Genomic DNA, 17399 nt, shown 5'->3' with positions numbered 1-17399 from the left:
CGCTCTGGTCGCCATCTGCTGGTTCTGGTTGACAGTTGTATGCTTCTCTCAAGGATCTTGGGATCTTAGGATCTGACCGATGTTGTTGTAGCCGCAGTCGTCTGCTGCAATGCACGATAAGTTTTTGTTTTGATGAATCAGAGCCATCTATTAGATTTATTACCAATAAATTTTTAAAGTTAAAATAATAATCCAAGTAAATCTTTCCAATCGAAAGTTTAACAGTTATTAACATCAGATAATAAAATCTTAATGTTAAGATCGGGGTTGGCAACTCCCCAGAATCCTCGTACACCCTAGCCAGAATCTTGTCAGAATCTCAAGAATCCCTCCAGAATCCCCGGAATCTCATAGAATCTTCAGAATCTCGTAGAATCTTTAGAATCTCACAGAATCCCGTAGAATCCCATAGAATCTCGTAGAATCTCCAGAATCTCACTAAATTTACCCCCTTTTTTAACTTTAAACTACCCCAAAACCGTCTAAAATTCAAGATATTTTGTGAATTTGGTCTTTGAAAAGCTCCAATTGTAAAAAATGCACTAGAAATACTGCAAAATGTAAAAATATGGGTTGCGCTAAATCTTTTTAAATTTTCCCTCCTTTTTCCCACCGAATGGTGGCGTACACATTTTTTCATCTGCTCATGAATGTAAGATGGGGTTGGAAAAATTTATGGTTAAAAAACACTTTATTGATAATATGCCAATAATTCCCAGCAATTAAAGTTAATTTTCTCCGTATATTTTATTTTAAAATTAATAATCTGGACTTTTAATTCAAACCTATCAAATTTCTAACTATCAGTTTACTTCATTGTAGCACCTTTTCCTATCAGTAAATTATCTTTAAGATAATACGATCTACATGTCTATAAGCTGTATAGAGCATGCCAAAACGGAGCTACGCCCACTACGTAACATAGTGCATACTTCTGTACAGAAACTGGGCCAAGGACTAGTGGCGCCCCTAGCGGAATTTTGGGGAAAACTTGATTCAGAATCTCGAGGAAATCTCGTAGAATCTCTCAGAATCTCTCAGAATCTCTAGAATCTCTCGGAATCTCTGAGATTCTGAATCCTCGTACACCCAAATTTTGAGTTGCCAACCCCCGGTTAAGATGGACATTTCTTAATAAAAATTTTAACTTTTAACTTGCAGGATCTGTGTTGAAACTTGAAAAGAATTTGACATGACACCAAGCACATAGTAGGCTAATGGATAGAAATCCAAAGGTGGGAATGATTCCAGGTAAAATATTAATCTTCGTCCAGTGTTCTGTCGAATAAGGTTTTTCGTGATTCGAACGTAGCTCGAATAACGAATACGAATAAAATTTAGAATAAAATTTCGAATAGCAAATAAAAGGTCGCGCCTATTGGAGTCCGTAATCCAGACCCCTCTAAAGGCAAAAAGTGCTATTGGATTCCGTAAAACTAACCAGTGGTTAAATACAACAGGCAAACATTTTAAAATAAATCTTATTTCATTATTAAATGCGCTATTATAGCAGCTAACTGCCGAAATGATTAACTGCAATCTTATTTGACCTGATTAAAATTCAGTTTCTTTTTTAAAAGAGAACACATCACCAACACATCACACTACAGCCTTTGTAACTGTTGCGAGGAAGACATAATCGGTTTTTCTCATGTGTAAAATCGTAGCTTATTCTTAGATCACGGTACACATCACGCTCAAAAAGAGTAGTGTGAACGTGATTAATTCAGAATCCATTCTTTTCCCTTCGTTAATCAACTCTAAAAAAAAAAAACAGATTGGTCTGCTGGTCGGCGACACCAGAGCCATCTGGATTTACGGACTCCAATAGCAAGGCTTGACGTTGGAGGAGTCCGGATTACGGACTCCAATAGATTTTTCCAAAAATCTCGGCGACAGACACGCGACTGAGACGAGGCAAAAATGAAAAATCTATACTAAACAGCAAACTTTAAAAAAAAAAAAATTTTTTTAATATTCGAAATTGTATTCGAAATCATGAAGCGTGAGGTACAACGAATAAGAATAACGAATACGAATAAAGAAAATTGTATTCGACGAATAACGAATACGATTATTTCCTTATTCGTTAATCGAAATGATGCACAGATGCACAGGCACACAGACTATCTTCGTCACTTGAGGAACTGCTGCTGCTGCTACTACTGCTGCTGCTTCGTGAACGTGTTTCCGGTTCCAGTTCGGGTTCAGGCTCTGGCTCAGGCTCAGGCTCACGAAATTCTAAATCTAATGCAGAAACAAAACCACGGAACCAAATAGCGACAGCAGTGGCTCCAGCGTCGGGTTTCGTTACGAGATCTTCATTGACGTAGCTAGCTCTTCCGACCCTGAATTGTTAGCATTTTATTAATTATAAAAGACCGTTGCCATTGTAAAACTTTAAACGGAAACCTCGCTCGCATTCCGGCAGTTTTCTCCGCTCCTTCCTCAGCAACAGCGGAAGCGGCTAACAATTCATCCAATATTTCATTGATGCTAGTTTTAGGATGTGATTGTAAATGTTCTAGCGCAGGAAGAAGGGCATCCACCTAGGAGTAAAAACCAACTTTCTAGACATCATATAAAGTAGGTAAATGTTCATTAACTTACGACTGTGCGGTCACCAGGCTCAGCTTTACCATACTTCATTACAGCTTCTATACCAACTTTAGAAGCATGAGTCCATCGCAGTAAATCATCATCAATATCCGATTCCTATATTTTAACAAATTTGTTGTGAGTTAATTACTCCTAATTAGGAAATTACGCTATGAATTACTTCAAAAGCATTTGCCATCGCTGCGAAAAAAATACCGTAAACAGCCCCGGAAGTTCCTCCTACTTTACTTTCCATCAAATAACAGAGTTGATGGAATACGGTGCAGGGGTATTCCAGTTCCAAATCAATCTGGCGAACAGCTATATTCATAATATAATGGATCACAATTTCATAGAATGAAATGAATTAAATTGAATTTAAATAGTACCATCGGCCCATCGGTTAAGAGTGGAACCACAGTCACCATCACCGCATCCGGAATCCAGTTCGTTCAGGCGATCGGCATTGGATTCCAATGCATTGGCGGCAGCGTGAATTGCAATCTTTAGCGCTTTTTGGCCTCTATCGCCTAGTGACGGTCCACGATTCTGTTTAACAGTAAAAGTAAATCCTTTGAATGACCACTTGAGAAATCAAAATTACTTCAAAGTGATGATCCCAACGGTAACCATCGTCCGAGAGTTTTTCGGGTGTAATTCGATCGTGATACAGTGGGTGTGGCCACATAGGCGCAGAAGTGGGAGCATCCAGTAAACTCAACCACCAACTCCTCTCGTCTTCGTCTACACGCAGAACGGACAACTGGATTCCTCTCATTTCCAACGAAGTCATCAAATGACCGACATAGCAGCGGACGACTTTTACTTCACGGGATTCTGAATCATAGACCAAATTAGTTTTAGTTAGATCCCAATAAAAAAAGAAATGTTACCAAGTTGCTTAATGGCTTCGCGAGCAGCAATGAACATTTCCATGATGGACAATCCGCCCAGATTGTTAACAATCAGGGCAACAGAACAACCGGATGGAAGAGGAAATGAACAAGATGAATCACTGTCAGTCATTCGATTCAACATTTCTTCGATTATGTTGGAGGCAGTCGTCATCTGATTATCGAATAATGAAATTAACAAAACTAGTCTGGCAAAATTAAATTTAAACTATTTACCTTGATTCTTTTGACTCCAGCTTCTCCGTGAATACCAAGTCCTAGTTCGAATTCGTCGTCCTCTAAACGAAACATTGTTTCACCACCTACAATAGAACCGCCATGAACTATACTGACTTGAAAAGATAATTTTATATAGACATTTTACCTGGAACACTACACGATGTTAGACTCGCCCCAATAGTGCCGATGGATTTTTTCATCTCTTCCAACACGTGAACCATCGATTCGAGCTTTTCTCCTCTTTCAGACAACGCTCCGGCGGCCTTCATGAGGAACAAAGATCCTGCCAATCCTCGACGACCGACTGCTTTGAAGGAACTCGAAAGAGCACAGTCGTCGTCACAGATGACCATTTCCACCTACATTAAAATCAATTCCGTTAAATTTCAATTTGAATCAAACATAAAATTTTTCCAATCCTTACGCGAATGTTTTCCATCCGCGCTCTCTCAAGCGCCAGACCGAAATTCAATCGATCGCCCGTGTAATTTATCACGATGACTAAGACACCATCTAATATCATTCAAAATAATTTGGCATTAATCTTAAGTATTACATTTGAGTTCACATGCAAGTCATGATACCATTTTCACTTGAACGTGCGGCCCGGATCGCAGCTAAAACAGCTCCAGCCGGTGGCGAAGAGAAAACCCGGCCACAGACGGCTGCTGTTAAAAGGCCTTGCCCGACGAAACCTACGCAAAACGTGATAAAGAATCGTGAACAGATGCTTTTCCCTAGCCAAACGTTTTTGTAGTTTACCGGCAGCGAACGGTTCGTGCCCTCCTCCGCCTCCGGCAACAACTCCAACCTTTCCATTTGCAGCTTTTACCTGTAAACAAAACAACGACTGAATCACGTTTCAAACTTACAATACATGTACTGAATACTTAAGATTAGTCATAATTCAATAATTTGTTTAACAGAAAAACTAAAATGGGTCTGAACATTAGGTATTCTATTTGGTATTTTAAAAATAGTCTTCTTACCGATTCGTGAACGATGACACGTTGTTCTCCCAGAATACGAAGACCAAGGTTTGTCATAACCAAACCTTCCAGTGCTTCGTCAACGCAATCATCCGGGTGGTTGATGAATTTCTTGGACATTTCTCAGCACTTGTTACCACAACCAATATGAGTACAAACCCGACAAACGACCGCACAACTCGAGAGAAATAAGAGAACCAAGGTTGTAAACGAGCAGAATGCCTGTGTCTGTTGCGGGGGTTGCAGTGATTGGAATGTGCCGACACCTGACGAGAGAGGTTCGACCTTGATGATTCGTCGTTGTGGGGGGGAAATATTTTTCTTTTGCGATAGCTTACGTCTATTAACGGCAACACACCTGTTATCTAAAGATACTGAGTCGAATTGAAAACATGATTGAATAAGTATATCGACGTTGTACCTTGCACGTTGACCGATGGAGGACAGACGAACGAGTGATAAATAAGTCAGTCGGTAAGTCTTTTATAAGGATTGTGTTCATGGATAAGAATGTAAATAAGAATAAACTGCGATGCTCTGTCAGAATTGCGCAACAAAGCAAAACATTTCAAAATTGGAAAACTATTTTTTCTACATTGGCTGACGTGTTAAGATAAGGAAACGAAAACATGAAACAAACATGTCGATAATTGAACCACACTCATTTCAACAAGGAAAGATAATTGTAGCTTATTTATCTTTAAGATAGCAGTATCCGGACAAGCACTATGGAAAATTTTAACCGAAACACCATTGAAATATCACACAACGCAGTATTTTAAAATAAATGTCCCGATAATAAAATACTACAATGTGGTCAAAGAACAATAATCTAATTCATTGCGTATAGTTGGATGATAAAATTCTTGGGAATTCCAATATTCCCATTGCGTCTGAATGTATACGTATGCCTTGAATTTTATTCAACGTCACTCGAGGAACTGCTGCTGATGCTATTTCTCCTATTTCCGCATTTCTTCCTTGCGCAGAATTCTGAATGTAGCTCGGAGTCTAAAGCAGAAACAAAACCACGGAACCAAATAGCGACAGCAGTGGCTCCGGCGTCGGGTTTCGATAAGAGATCTTCATTGACGTAGCTAGCTCTTCCGACCCTGATTTAAAAAAAATTTTTGGTTAGATAAAAACTATTACAATACCATTGTTTAATTTTAAACGGAAACCTCGCTCGCATTCCGGCAGTTTTCTCAGCCTCTTCCTCTGCAACTTCACAGGCAGCCAATAATTCATCCAATATCTCATTGATGCAATTTTTAGAATGAAACTGTAGATGTTCCAGTGCTGGCAGGAGAGCATCCACCTAAAGGTTAAGTCAAGATTTATTGATGTCGATTGGCACATTAAGAAATGAACATGAAACTTACAAGTGTGCGGTCGCCAGACCCCACATTGCCGTACTTCCTTACAACTTCAAGACCAACTTTAGCGGCATGAACCCATCGTTCAGGTGTTATTCCACTTATATCCGAATCCTTAGTAGCGCGAATAAAGTTTTTTTTTAAAGATTAATAAATAATGATAAATCATGTCATCCATTACTTCAAAAGCTTTGGCCATTGCTGCGAAAAAAATGCCGTAAATAGCGCCAGAAGTTCCTCCTACTTTACTTTCCATTAAATAACTCAGCTGATGGAGGACAGTGCAGGGATATTTCAGTTTTAGTTCAATCTGGCGCATACCTGGAACGGACAATTTTGGTCATTTAAACGGGTACAGTTTACCCCCAAATTTGTCAGGAATAGCGCACCATCGACCCAACGGTTAAGAGTGGAACCACAGTCACCATCACCACATCCGGAGTCCAGTTCGTTCAGACGATCGACGTGAGATTCCAATGCGCTTGCGGCACCATGAATGGCGATCTTTAAAGCTCGCTGGCCTCTTTTGCTTAACTTGGGTCCTCGATGCTGTATTGAATTAATAAAATTAATTTTTACTTTGATGGTTAAGCAAAGTGAAGAAATACTTTGATGTGATCCCAGTGGTCAACGTCATCTGAGAGTTTTTCGGGTGTAATTCGATCGTGATACAGTGGGTGTGGCCACATAGGCGCAGAAGTGGGAGCGTCCAGTAAACTCAACCACCAACTCCTCTCGTCCTCATCTACACGCAAAACGGACAACTGGATTCCTCTCATTTCCAATGACGTCATCAAATGACCGACATAGCAGCGAACAACTTTAACCTCACGGGATTCTAAATTATAGGCCAAATTAGTTTCAGTTAGATATATAAAAAAAAAACAAGAAATAGAATGAAATGTTACCAAGTTGCTTAATGGCTTCGCGAGCAGCAATGAACATTTCCATGATGGACAATCCGCCCAGATTGTTAACAATCAGGGCAACAGAACAACCAGATGGAAGAGGAAATGAACACGACGAATCACTGTCAGTCATTCGATTCAACATTTCTTCGATTATGTTGGAGGCAGTCGTCATCTGATTATCGAATAATGAAATAACCAAAACATAGTCCGGCAAGTTAATATTAAAAAATAGTACCTGGATTCGTTTGACTCCAGCTTCTCCGTGAATACCAAGTCCTAGTTCGACTTCGTCGTCCTCTAAACGAAACATTGTTTCACCACCTTTAATGAAACCGTCATTAACTAAGCTGACTTGAAAGGACACATTTATCTTGCCATTTTACCTGGAACGCTACACGATGTCAGACTCGCCCCGATAGTGCCGATGGACTTTTTCATCTCTTCCAACACGTGAACCATCGATTCGAGCATTTCTCCTCTTTCAGACAACGCCCCGGCCGCCTTCATGAGGAACAAAGATCCTGCCAATCCTCGACGACCAAATGCTTTGAAGGAACTCGAAAGAGCACAGTCGTCGTCACAGATGACCATTTTCACCTACATTAGAATCAATTCCGTTAAATTTCAATATGAATCAAACATGAAATTTTTCCGATCCTTACGCGAACGTTTTCCATCCGCGCTCTCTCAAGCGCCAGACCAAAATTCAATCGATCTCCGGTGTAATTTATCACGATCAATAAAACCCCATCTTAAACAATTAAAAGCATTTGTTTTAAACAAAATGCTACATTCTTGTACATTTGCAAGTCATGATACCATTTTCACTTGAACGTGCGGCCCGGATCGCAGCTAAAACAGCTCCAGCCGGCGGCGAAGAGAAAACCCGGCCACAGACGGCTGCTGTTAAAAGGCCTTGCCCGACGAAACCTACGCAAAACGGGATAAAGAATCGTGAACAAAGAGCTGCTTTTCCCTAGACAAACGTTTTGAAGTTTACCGGCAGCGAACGGTTCATGCCCTCCGCCGCCTCCAGCAACAACAGCAACCTTTCCATTTGCAGCTCTTCCCTGTAAACAAAACAATGACGAAAAATGATAAAACGCACATGTTGGAAAAATAATAATTTTCGTAATTCAATTACCTAGGAAATAAGAAATTTTATATGGGTCTAATTACTAGGTATTTTAGTGGGGCGTAGCTACAAAAGGATAAACTGAAATTCTTTTAAAAAATGGTATTCTTACCGATTCATGAACGATGACACGTTGCTCTCCCAAAATACGAAGACCAAGGTGGGTCATAACCAAGCCTTCTAAAGCTTCATCAACGCAATCATCCGGGTGGTTGATGAATTTCTTGGACATTTCTCAGCACTTTCCACAATAACTAACTGAAACAATAATAAGCGACCAACTGCCGAGAGCCAGACGGCTGAAATAACCAGATGTCTATTGCGTGGGTTGTGTTGAAATACCTTTGCACCTATACCTGCAGACGAAAGATTCGACCTTGACGAGTCTTGGCTGTTTTATGAACGATGACTAACACCATCAAGCGGCCCGTTTGAATGTTCTAAAAACACACGAAAAATAACTCCCAAATTTTCAAATTCAATCAAAGTTAATGCCGGTTGATAAATCCAAATTTTGCACGTTGAACAACCAAGCGACGGTGATCAACTGATAGAGTCAGACGGAAAATCGTGCGGAATATGTGAGAAGAATACAATAGAATTGGAATCGTGCCAAGGTGAGGAAATTTTACCTGATACCAGAGACGGAGTTGAAAGAAGTGTTTTTTTTCACGTGAAAATTGCTCATTCACGACGCAAAAAAAATATCTGAATAATTTTAAGATAAGGAAATCATAGCGAAAGGTAAAAATAGCTACCGTTTCACAAAAAGGAAAACAAAATAAGGTATTCCAATTTGTCACAACATCGTTAGTGTTATCTGGCAGCAGTTTAACGCGCAATGCCGGAATTGCACGCTTTAATGATAGCCTATGGTTGTCAAGTTAAATCATAATATTGGGAGGTTAATTGCCTGCACTGTTGAAGCAAATTCTGACATATTGTCTGCTGGAATTTTTCTTGCTGGATGGTCAAAATTCGCATAATCTTGCATAATTATCGTTTGCGGTTCCGGCTGGATCTTGGCAGATATTCTGCTGATCTGCATCCCAAGCCGCTGTTAATTGGGAACTGCCATGGGGACGACGAAATCCAATTTTGTTTTAAACAGTGCTTGTCGTTTTCTACACTAGAATAGTTAGTTGTTGCTGGGATGAAGTCTTTGCCTAATTGTGATCTGTCAACAACAGTCAACCCGGAACTGTTGGATGAAGCCTGGAGGGGGGGGAGGGGGGGGGGGGAGAAATCATCGGAGCATCAGCGGTTGTCACAGAAGTAAGGATAACGTATGTGATGGGTTTCCCAGTCGTCGTTGTCGTTATGGAATCTGACAGTGACAACTTCGAAGGCTTATTTGGTAGAAATATGGTAGTCTGAATCGGGAAGGAAATCGATTTGGAAATCGTTTGGGTCGTCCAGGATGGAATAGAGTCTACGGAAGCCTTGGTAGATGCAGTCACGGTCGGCACTGCACTGCTCAGACGAAGGAAATCGGTTCATCAATCATCACATCAGAATAATCGTTACCAATATCTCCTTTGACAGCTAAGAATCAGCCTTCCAGATTGTGTTTTGTTTTTTAATCAAAATAAACCAGTCTGGCAACCTAAACTATGAACAAAAAAAACGCATTCAAATAATTCTCTGCCATGCAAGAAAATGGAAATGTTAAATTACCAACTGACGAGTGATGACAGCTCGGGAAAATGTAGTCAAAAGAAACTCCTTCCTAAAAGATCCTGAGAGTAAACGGGAAGCCCTGAAATGCTGAATGATCAGTCCAATCATCTTTGTCATAGAGTTTGTATATTCGGGAAACATTGATAGGATATAGGTATTGAGGCAGAGAGCATAAAAATGACAAGTCGAGACCCCCTCTATCCATAGGAAAAATGTCAAGCGCAAAGAATACAAACAAAACACGTATGGCACAAAGAACCCAAAAGACAAAAGAGATGGAGGATAAAGATATCAAAATGAAAAAGAGCTGTTCCAACAAAGCCATCAAACTTTTTTCTTTAAATTCCTGTGTCCAAAGACACACACAAACAAAACAAAAAAAAAATTGACAAAATAGCTGCTTCATCTAAACCAAAAAAAAAAAAAAAAAAATTTCTTTTACTTTCTAAACAAGGCAGCGACCAAATAAAAACAGTTTGTGGTATCACACAATCACTCGGGTATTTGCGGTACAAATGCAACATGGGTATTTCCTTTTCTGTCAAAGAGTAATATGATTAGTAATAAACGTTTGAAAGTTTTGGACGTTGTGGGCCTTAGTGTCTTCAGATAATAGAGAGAGTCTAAGCAGTCGGATGTAAGCTATTATTAAAATACTGACCGGGAAACAAAGTGGCAAAGAGAGCTGCGTAAAAGGCCTCAAAAAGGAGGAAGGAAATCAAGTGAAAAATTTAGTAATCAAATATAAGTAACTGTCAAAACCGACGGTAGGATCATCTTAGGAAAAAATTTACTCCGACGGTTTCATCTCAAACCATTGAGTGACGGCTTGAGTCAGATCGTGATGACCCAGGATGACGACGCAACTGCACATGAGCGGACTGCGGGCGAACCGTCCCTTGCGATTGATGACGCTCACTTCAAGCTCACGTGACGGCAAGTCGATCGGGACGACCGTGTACTCGAAAGTTTCGTCAAAAACTGGATTGACGGTGTCTTTTACAATCTGTGAACCAAAAAAAAAGAGCAAATGAAACAGGAAACTCCCATCAAATGAACAAAACCACACGCAATTGTGTCGTACCTCGGTTTTACGTTTGCTGTTGGTCGATCGATCTGGAAGTAGGTAGAGTTTCACATAAGGGTCGGGCGGATCGGGTTGGTCTCCGCCCGGCAGTTGGCTTTTTTCCACACGGCAGATAAGGAAAAAGTGTCCCATCATTAATACGAAAAGTTGGCAAACTACCCACGGCTAACAAAATGTATAGGATACCTGACTTTGTGCACGACGATAATTAGTCTCTGTCGCTGACTGCTATAGCGCAGTGTGAGCTGCACTTGACTGACGACGCCAGGGGGCAACCTGGGATGGCCAATTACCCGAAAAACACACGCGTCAACACAATGCGATTCCATGTATACGTAGTATACTACGTCAAAAGTTATAACCGTAACAACACACACACACAAGATGGCACGTACCCGCCCTTTTGCCTCCGCCGAATGGACGAATTCGATTCGCGGTCGAGACTCAATTTAGCCGCAGACACCAGAGTGTTGGTTGAAGAGCTCATCGATTTGTCTAACAACGAAGTTTGTTCGCTTCTTCCGCTATCGTGCCAAAAATAATTGCGAATTATTTCCAAAATTCCCAGGGGCGTGGACGCGACAAGGAAAACGAGGAAAAGAAATATATTATACCCCATACCCTAGGCTAATGGTGTCGCCCGCGGCGGATGATGATGATCCTGAAGCGGAAGTTTGCATGTCATTACCTCCGGGTGCATCCGATTTTGGCTCCGGTTTGGCTTTCATCGAATCAGAACTTGAGGGTGGCGGCGTACTGGGAAGAGGTGGATCGCTGGCGAAATCTCCCGTATCCAAAATCGATTCGTTTCCTTCCATGGGCTGCCCGGGTACCATCACCTGAATAAACGGGGATCAACTTTGATACCACCCGCTGAAATGTGTGATAGAATCGAGACTTTTACCTTTAATCGAATGGAAACGATGAGTTTGCTTTCGGGACCAGAATTTTTCAAGCTCAACGGCTGATGACTCAATTCCATGTTGGGAAGAGTTAGCAAAGACACTAGCGTTATCTTCTCCCCACCAAGTTCTCCACCGGTTTTCTGATCCATAACCTATCCGACGAATAAATCCCCCAATCAAAACGAAATTATAAAAATTTGATAATGATGTAAATGGATTTTTAAAAAATTTTTACTTTTAAATATAGATCGTCCGATTCGGGATTGCAGACGAGGAAGACAAGGGCCTGCTCCCAAGTGGGATCGCAAGTACGCATCCGAGCTGAAGTTTGCTCGCTACGGTTGCCGGCAGTCACGATCACATAAGGATCGGGTTTTGAAGATGTCCTGGCGCTCTAATGAAGACAATAATCACGTTAAGCAAGCTCAGATTCAATTTGAATCGAGTGATCCTTACGGGGAGGGACGTGGCCGAGTCGACGTACACTATGAGCAGCGCCGAACTGAGTCCCATGCTTTGTGTTTCAGCGGCGTGCTGGAGAGAAGAAAAAAAAAACAAGAAATCAATAGTCGCAGCTGGCGGAACGGTATGACTTTAATTGCATTTACCATTTTTAACATGACTGGGTCGTCCATTAAACTAAACCAAGTCAACTCCAGATGGATCATTCCTGATTTGACGTCTTCCAACGTCACCCACTGCAAAAGGTTGAAAAATAAATTAACTTTTTAAATTAATGTAACGAATAATTAATTAAAACATTACCATATCTTTCTTTCCAGCTTTGGCGATGCTGTAGATATCAATCGTGGCTCTAAACGATACAAGAAAAAAAAGAAAAGAGAAATGCTAAAATCTCGTCGATTAAATTAAAAGTTGAATTACAAATACGAGCAGCTGAACCAATTGCAATCCACAAGCCTCCTTCTAAACAATTCCTGTAAACATCCCAAAGCGCCATTCAAGTGCATGCCGAAAATGTAAAACCGGTAAAAAAAACCACAGCCCTTCCACCAAGCTAGATTATACTCTAAGTTTATAATGGAATGAATTCCGGTTGAACGCGCGACTACCTACGATATAAGCGGTACGCTTTATACCATCGCCGATTCGCCAATTTACAGTAAATGTAAATCACTACGGGGAGTAAAATTCCGGTTATTGTCGGCGAGTCGCAATAAAAGGCAAAAAGCTTTAAAAAAACCAATTAGGAAACAGCCACGGGCGAAACGAAAATTTGCAATAAAAACAGACAAACTAAACGAAGAAAAGACCAGACGGGGAAATTGGAAAAAAAGAAACCGAGAAGCAAGTGAAAAGTGAAAAAAAAAAAAAAAAAGAAATGAAAGAGAAATCACCTTCCTAGATAATCATCATTCTGTATGCCGGGAAATCCGGCGTCGTAATCCCATACTTGGATGAAACAATTCTGGGCTCGCAAAGACTCCACTTTTGCCTTAGAAATAGTTATAGGTTGTTCTCACTTGTCAAGAAGGTTTACAAGGACACTCCATACGTCAAAAGTATCCACAAAATTGAATAGACTAAACATTCAAACGATGTAAACTTCTAGGCATGTTAAGAACAATTAAAGAGGAAAGATCTAACCACCAAAAAAGAACTTTCACAAAGCGCAACATGCACTAGAAGATTTACTATTTAATAAACAATGGCGATTGTGCAACCATCAGCAAAAGGGGTTTTGAGACACTTACCTATTAATGAAATCGTCGTGGAATGAGGCTGTTGTGAAACAAAAGTAGCACAGTACGTGACAAAATAAAAGAGTAAGATGAAAGAAGAAATATGTAACAACGGCAAAGGATAATTTTAAAAAAAAGGAAAAGGGCGGAGCTCAGCACATGTAAGAATATAAAAGGCGAAACGAGGCGCCGGATGAACTGCTGTGTGTGTGTGTGTAACTTACTTGCCCAGCGGATCATCCTCTCCACCCGTTTCATCGCGATCGAACATTCTGAGAAAGCAGAGCTGACTTCTTCGCTCGCTTACAACATACTTCGTGAGTGGCAAAAAAAGAAAACAAATGCAAAAAGTTGGAAACGCATCAGCACACTTGGAATCAAAAATGCACTCTCTCGGCTAAATGCAATCATACGGGATTACTTCAGGATTCTTTTGTTTTGTTTTTACAAACGCACATTTATCTTTTTTTGAATCATCTAGTGGACTACTTTTCTTTTTCTTTTTTTAGTTTTATGTCTGTTGGACCAGTTTAACATCCCCCCCCCCTCACGATTGCGTGCACAACTTGAGAGCTTACCTCGCAGTAGAAATCCCATTTGGGATTGACCGTGTTGTAGATGGTTTTAGTGCGAAACTCTTGAGAACCGACCGTGATGATGGCGTAGGGATCTGATTTTCCAATGCCCAAGACGCGATCCATTTTCATCAATTGCTTGGCTTCGATGACTCGGACTCTTAGCACGCCCTGTACAGCAACAACAGATAAGTTGTTGTTTGCCGTCTCCATTACAACTTAATTGCACCAACAAGAGAGATACTTACAGAAGGTTCGGGAATTTTCACGACGATGGGCGACACGACATCTGATAGCGTGAAACTTAGTTTGTTGGGTAGAACAAGGAAAGCCCCGATTTGTTCAATAATTACGCGTCGTAGAATACCACTGGATTTGTTCACAATGAAAATAAAAATGAGTACGACATTTTGTGAAACATTTCAATTGAATGTTAAAGCAAATCGAAGCAAGTATAGTAATGAATAAGTGAATAATATACTTTAAGCCAGGCATATCCAATACGTCTACCACGCCAATCAGATTGAAATCTACAGACGGGCTGTTGAGGAAAAAAATTTGAATGCCACCAAAAAGCGGAATTTGCGAAATTAGGGGTTTCATAATCACACGCAGCATTCCTGACATCTTATAATTGAAATGAAACATGTGTGAGAATATATTGATTCTGTTTACGTATACAGTATAGCTTAGCTCGTGAATACCTGAAAGTCCTTGATACCGCCTTTAAGTCCTTTGATACTAAAACGAATGTCGCAATCCCCTGCATAACTGAAATAAAGATTTAAAAACAAAAGGGTAAATTAGATTTTTTTCTCGACGAAAAGATGGTGAATATGTGGCAATTTACCAAATGTCCATATCCATCACAATTTCATTACGCGAGACATTCTTATCGTAAACCTTAACGCCGCCAACTCTGAAGGGCTGTATACAACACATACCAAGGTTAGGGGAAACGTGGATTGCAAAAAGTTATTTTCAGAGTTATATACCATCGTTCCAAGAGAAATCTTATCCATTTTGAATCCGCCCAGCTTGTAGGCCTTCAAACTTTCACGTATGCCAGGCTGAACGGCTTCCAAAATGATGTTCCTCACGTAGTGTCCAACGTTTGGCCACACTTGCTTCAAAATCTGTTGATGTAAAAACAAAGAAACAAAATCAAACCATGTGAGAGATTGTTGGCGTGTACAAACAAGTTGGCGAGAATTTGTTTCCTTGTTTACAGGAAATCACAAATAAACTATTGCCAACTTATGTTCTTCCGACTTAATTTATTGACCTAAAAACAAAGTCGGAAAAAACAACACGAGGAAAATAAATGGTATTTACCTTATTGAGCCATTCTGCTCTGTCAAAATCCGGAAAAAAAACCTGTGTGGAAAAAAGAAAAAGGGGAAACTTTAAAGAACAAGACACACAAAAAGTGAAAGGTAAAAATAGAAATGCTTTCTGGGTAGGGCAGATGCTGTCTAGTATATACAGTCAATTGGAATAGTGCCAAAATATAAACTACAGAAAGTATAGTAGTTTACTGATATCACATTAACGCTCAGCAGCTAGCTAGCACATTAACACCCACATTAAGAAATATGAATATGTATGCGCATGAGGATGTATGTCATCAGAATTTGTCACATGAAATTTTTAAAAGAAAAAAGATAAAGAGTGATTTGGCACTTACCCAAGAAGGAAGATCACTGACCCGGGCCATGATAACGTCTTTATCAGAATAGAGAGCTGAAGCTCGGGCAGTACTCATTCTGTAATTTCTCTCTTTTCTCCATTGATCTGTAGCTGCCGTGATTCCCACTATGCCGAGTATCCAGGCTATGGAGAAGTTGAAATACCCCATGGCATAAACACCAACAACCAGAGGTAAGTGTTTGGCGGCAATCTTGCAGAGCCCAACCAAACTTTTCCCGAGTGTAGGCGGTGGTTTCCTTTTCTTCTGATTGGCAGGCACAATCTCTTTCTCAGGAGAAGGTGTCTTACTTGCAGATGGCGGCATTTCGCGACTGACGGCGATGACATCATCAGATGATTTTGTGTCGGTCATTTTGTTAGTCTGCCTGTTGTTGCTTCCAATACAAGAGTCTGTTGCTGTGAAAGTTTCAAAGTTAGAGAGCTGTTGTTGTTGAAGAAGTTCAGATTTCTAAAATCATTACTCACCTGTTTCTAAATATGCTGTCTAAGACACACGTTCATATGGAAAATCATTATTGGAACCAAGAAACTGCACGTACAACCACTTCCCCTGAACGCCAAACTCGTACTGTTCCGGAACACTAGTGTTGGTGATACTGATGTTGATACATCGATATATCACCGAATCGGCATCGTCGGACTGAATATCAAGAATCATGATATATCGTGGTATCATGAAGTATCGAATTAACGCCATCTAGCGGTAAAAATAGAAAGTTTTTTTCGTGATTAACTCTTGATCGTTCTACCTGCCCAGATTATCTTCTGCCTATTGTTTGTGTCTGTGATAGTGGTTTGAATTGAAATGTCAGTTCAAGTCACTTGAAATGTCGCGATTTGTCGTCGTCGTCAATTTGAAATGTCGCACAAGTGCCATATGGGCTATGGCAATATTTCCAGGAAGTGAAAGAGGATAAAAGTCAATTGGGTTTGTGTTATTTGCAAAACTGTAGGTTCTTGCAAGAACACGCCAAATCAATGGAGACATTTAGAACTCCATCACAAAGAGGTATGGGAAGAGCTAAAGGGAAAAAGCAGCGCTCCAAATAGACGAAAGCGGGAAGATGACGACGATTTTTCAATGAATAAACTTAAAGCACTCGTCCAGCCGATTTCTCGGATTTATGCTGTATTCGAACTCGAGACTCCCATGTAGGAACCAAGAACTAAGAACCAAGAACTATATCCACAAAGCCATGAACATGGAGTAGTAATAATCAATGGATGTCTCATATTTTCTTTGAAATTTTTGTCATCTTAATATTTTTATATTCTTTCACAAGATCTTGTAAAATGAAAGCGATGTGAATGATTCTGCCTCCACAAGGGTTCGAACTTCAATCTTTTGAGTGGAATGCCGAGATTGTATCCACTTACCCATGACGTACACAATGATGTTAGTTATTTTAATGGTATCTTATGTGAAAGCCTAGTATTCTTGATATTTCATGATATTCGTTCATCAGATTTTCTAAATTGCCCGAGGGGATGTAAATTGAATAAACTAAAATTTTATTTCACTTGACCCCGGAAAGACTCGAACTCTGACACCCTGCGTCACAAGCCGAGACTGTAGCCATACCACCATGACTGTGCG

At 40.3% G+C, this 17399-nt stretch overlaps 2 protein-coding genes across 18 annotated transcripts; both read right to left on the bottom strand.

Annotated features, from left to right (window-relative positions):
- Positions 1-1137: 1137 nt before the first annotated feature.
- On the bottom strand, positions 1138-8897 carry LOC124203949 (triokinase/FMN cyclase-like). Of its 14 annotated transcripts, none has more exons than XM_046600865.1 (14): positions 8255-8470; positions 8008-8077; positions 7827-7937; positions 4156-4244; positions 3877-4090; positions 3729-3814; positions 3492-3666; positions 3203-3435; positions 2988-3147; positions 2780-2919; positions 2611-2715; positions 2413-2549; positions 2131-2348; positions 1138-1264 (listed from the first exon to the last, which is right to left on the bottom strand). In XM_046600865.1, exons 1-14 carry the CDS (start codon positions 8372-8374, stop codon positions 1260-1262), a joined length of 1863 nt encoding a protein of 620 aa, XP_046456821.1. In that variant the 5' UTR covers positions 8375-8470; the 3' UTR covers positions 1138-1259. The 14 variants fall into 14 exon arrangements, with proteins under 14 accessions (XP_046456821.1, XP_046456813.1, XP_046456814.1 ...); XM_046600857.1 differs by lacking the exon at positions 1138-1264 and adding an exon at positions 8485-8882 and having other exon boundaries at positions 2034-2348; positions 8255-8423; XM_046600858.1 differs by lacking the exon at positions 1138-1264 and adding an exon at positions 8485-8882 and having other exon boundaries at positions 2034-2348; positions 8255-8400.
- Positions 8898-9931: 1034 nt separating this feature from the next.
- Positions 9932-16406, bottom strand: LOC124203948 (extended synaptotagmin-2-like). 4 transcript variants are annotated; one of them, XM_046600852.1, is made up of 20 exons: positions 16268-16406; positions 15780-16198; positions 15428-15469; positions 15088-15228; positions 14943-15019; positions 14797-14863; positions 14574-14719; positions 14341-14461; positions 14096-14263; positions 13742-13830; positions 12580-12628; positions 12423-12512; positions 12271-12348; positions 12050-12208; positions 11814-11966; positions 11531-11748; positions 11305-11433; positions 11096-11185; positions 10907-11003; positions 9932-10828 (listed from the first exon to the last, which is right to left on the bottom strand). In XM_046600852.1, the coding sequence occupies exons 2-20, from the start codon at positions 16152-16154 to the stop codon at positions 10613-10615; spliced, it is 2505 nt and encodes an 834-aa protein (XP_046456808.1). In that variant the 5' UTR covers positions 16155-16198; positions 16268-16406; the 3' UTR covers positions 9932-10612. The 4 variants fall into 4 exon arrangements, with proteins under 4 accessions (XP_046456808.1, XP_046456807.1, XP_046456806.1 ...); XM_046600851.1 differs by lacking the exon at positions 13742-13830 and adding an exon at positions 13173-13270 and having other exon boundaries at positions 16268-16385; XM_046600850.1 differs by lacking the exon at positions 13742-13830 and adding an exon at positions 13173-13270 and having other exon boundaries at positions 15780-16192; positions 16268-16379.
- Between the last annotated feature and the right edge of the window lie 993 nt (positions 16407-17399).

This window comes from Daphnia pulex, chromosome 10 (assembly GCF_021134715.1).
Source record: "Daphnia pulex isolate KAP4 chromosome 10, ASM2113471v1".
NCBI classification, from domain to species: domain Eukaryota; kingdom Metazoa; phylum Arthropoda; class Branchiopoda; order Diplostraca; family Daphniidae; genus Daphnia; species Daphnia pulex.
This window is presented reverse-complemented; position numbering and strand designations above follow the sequence as displayed.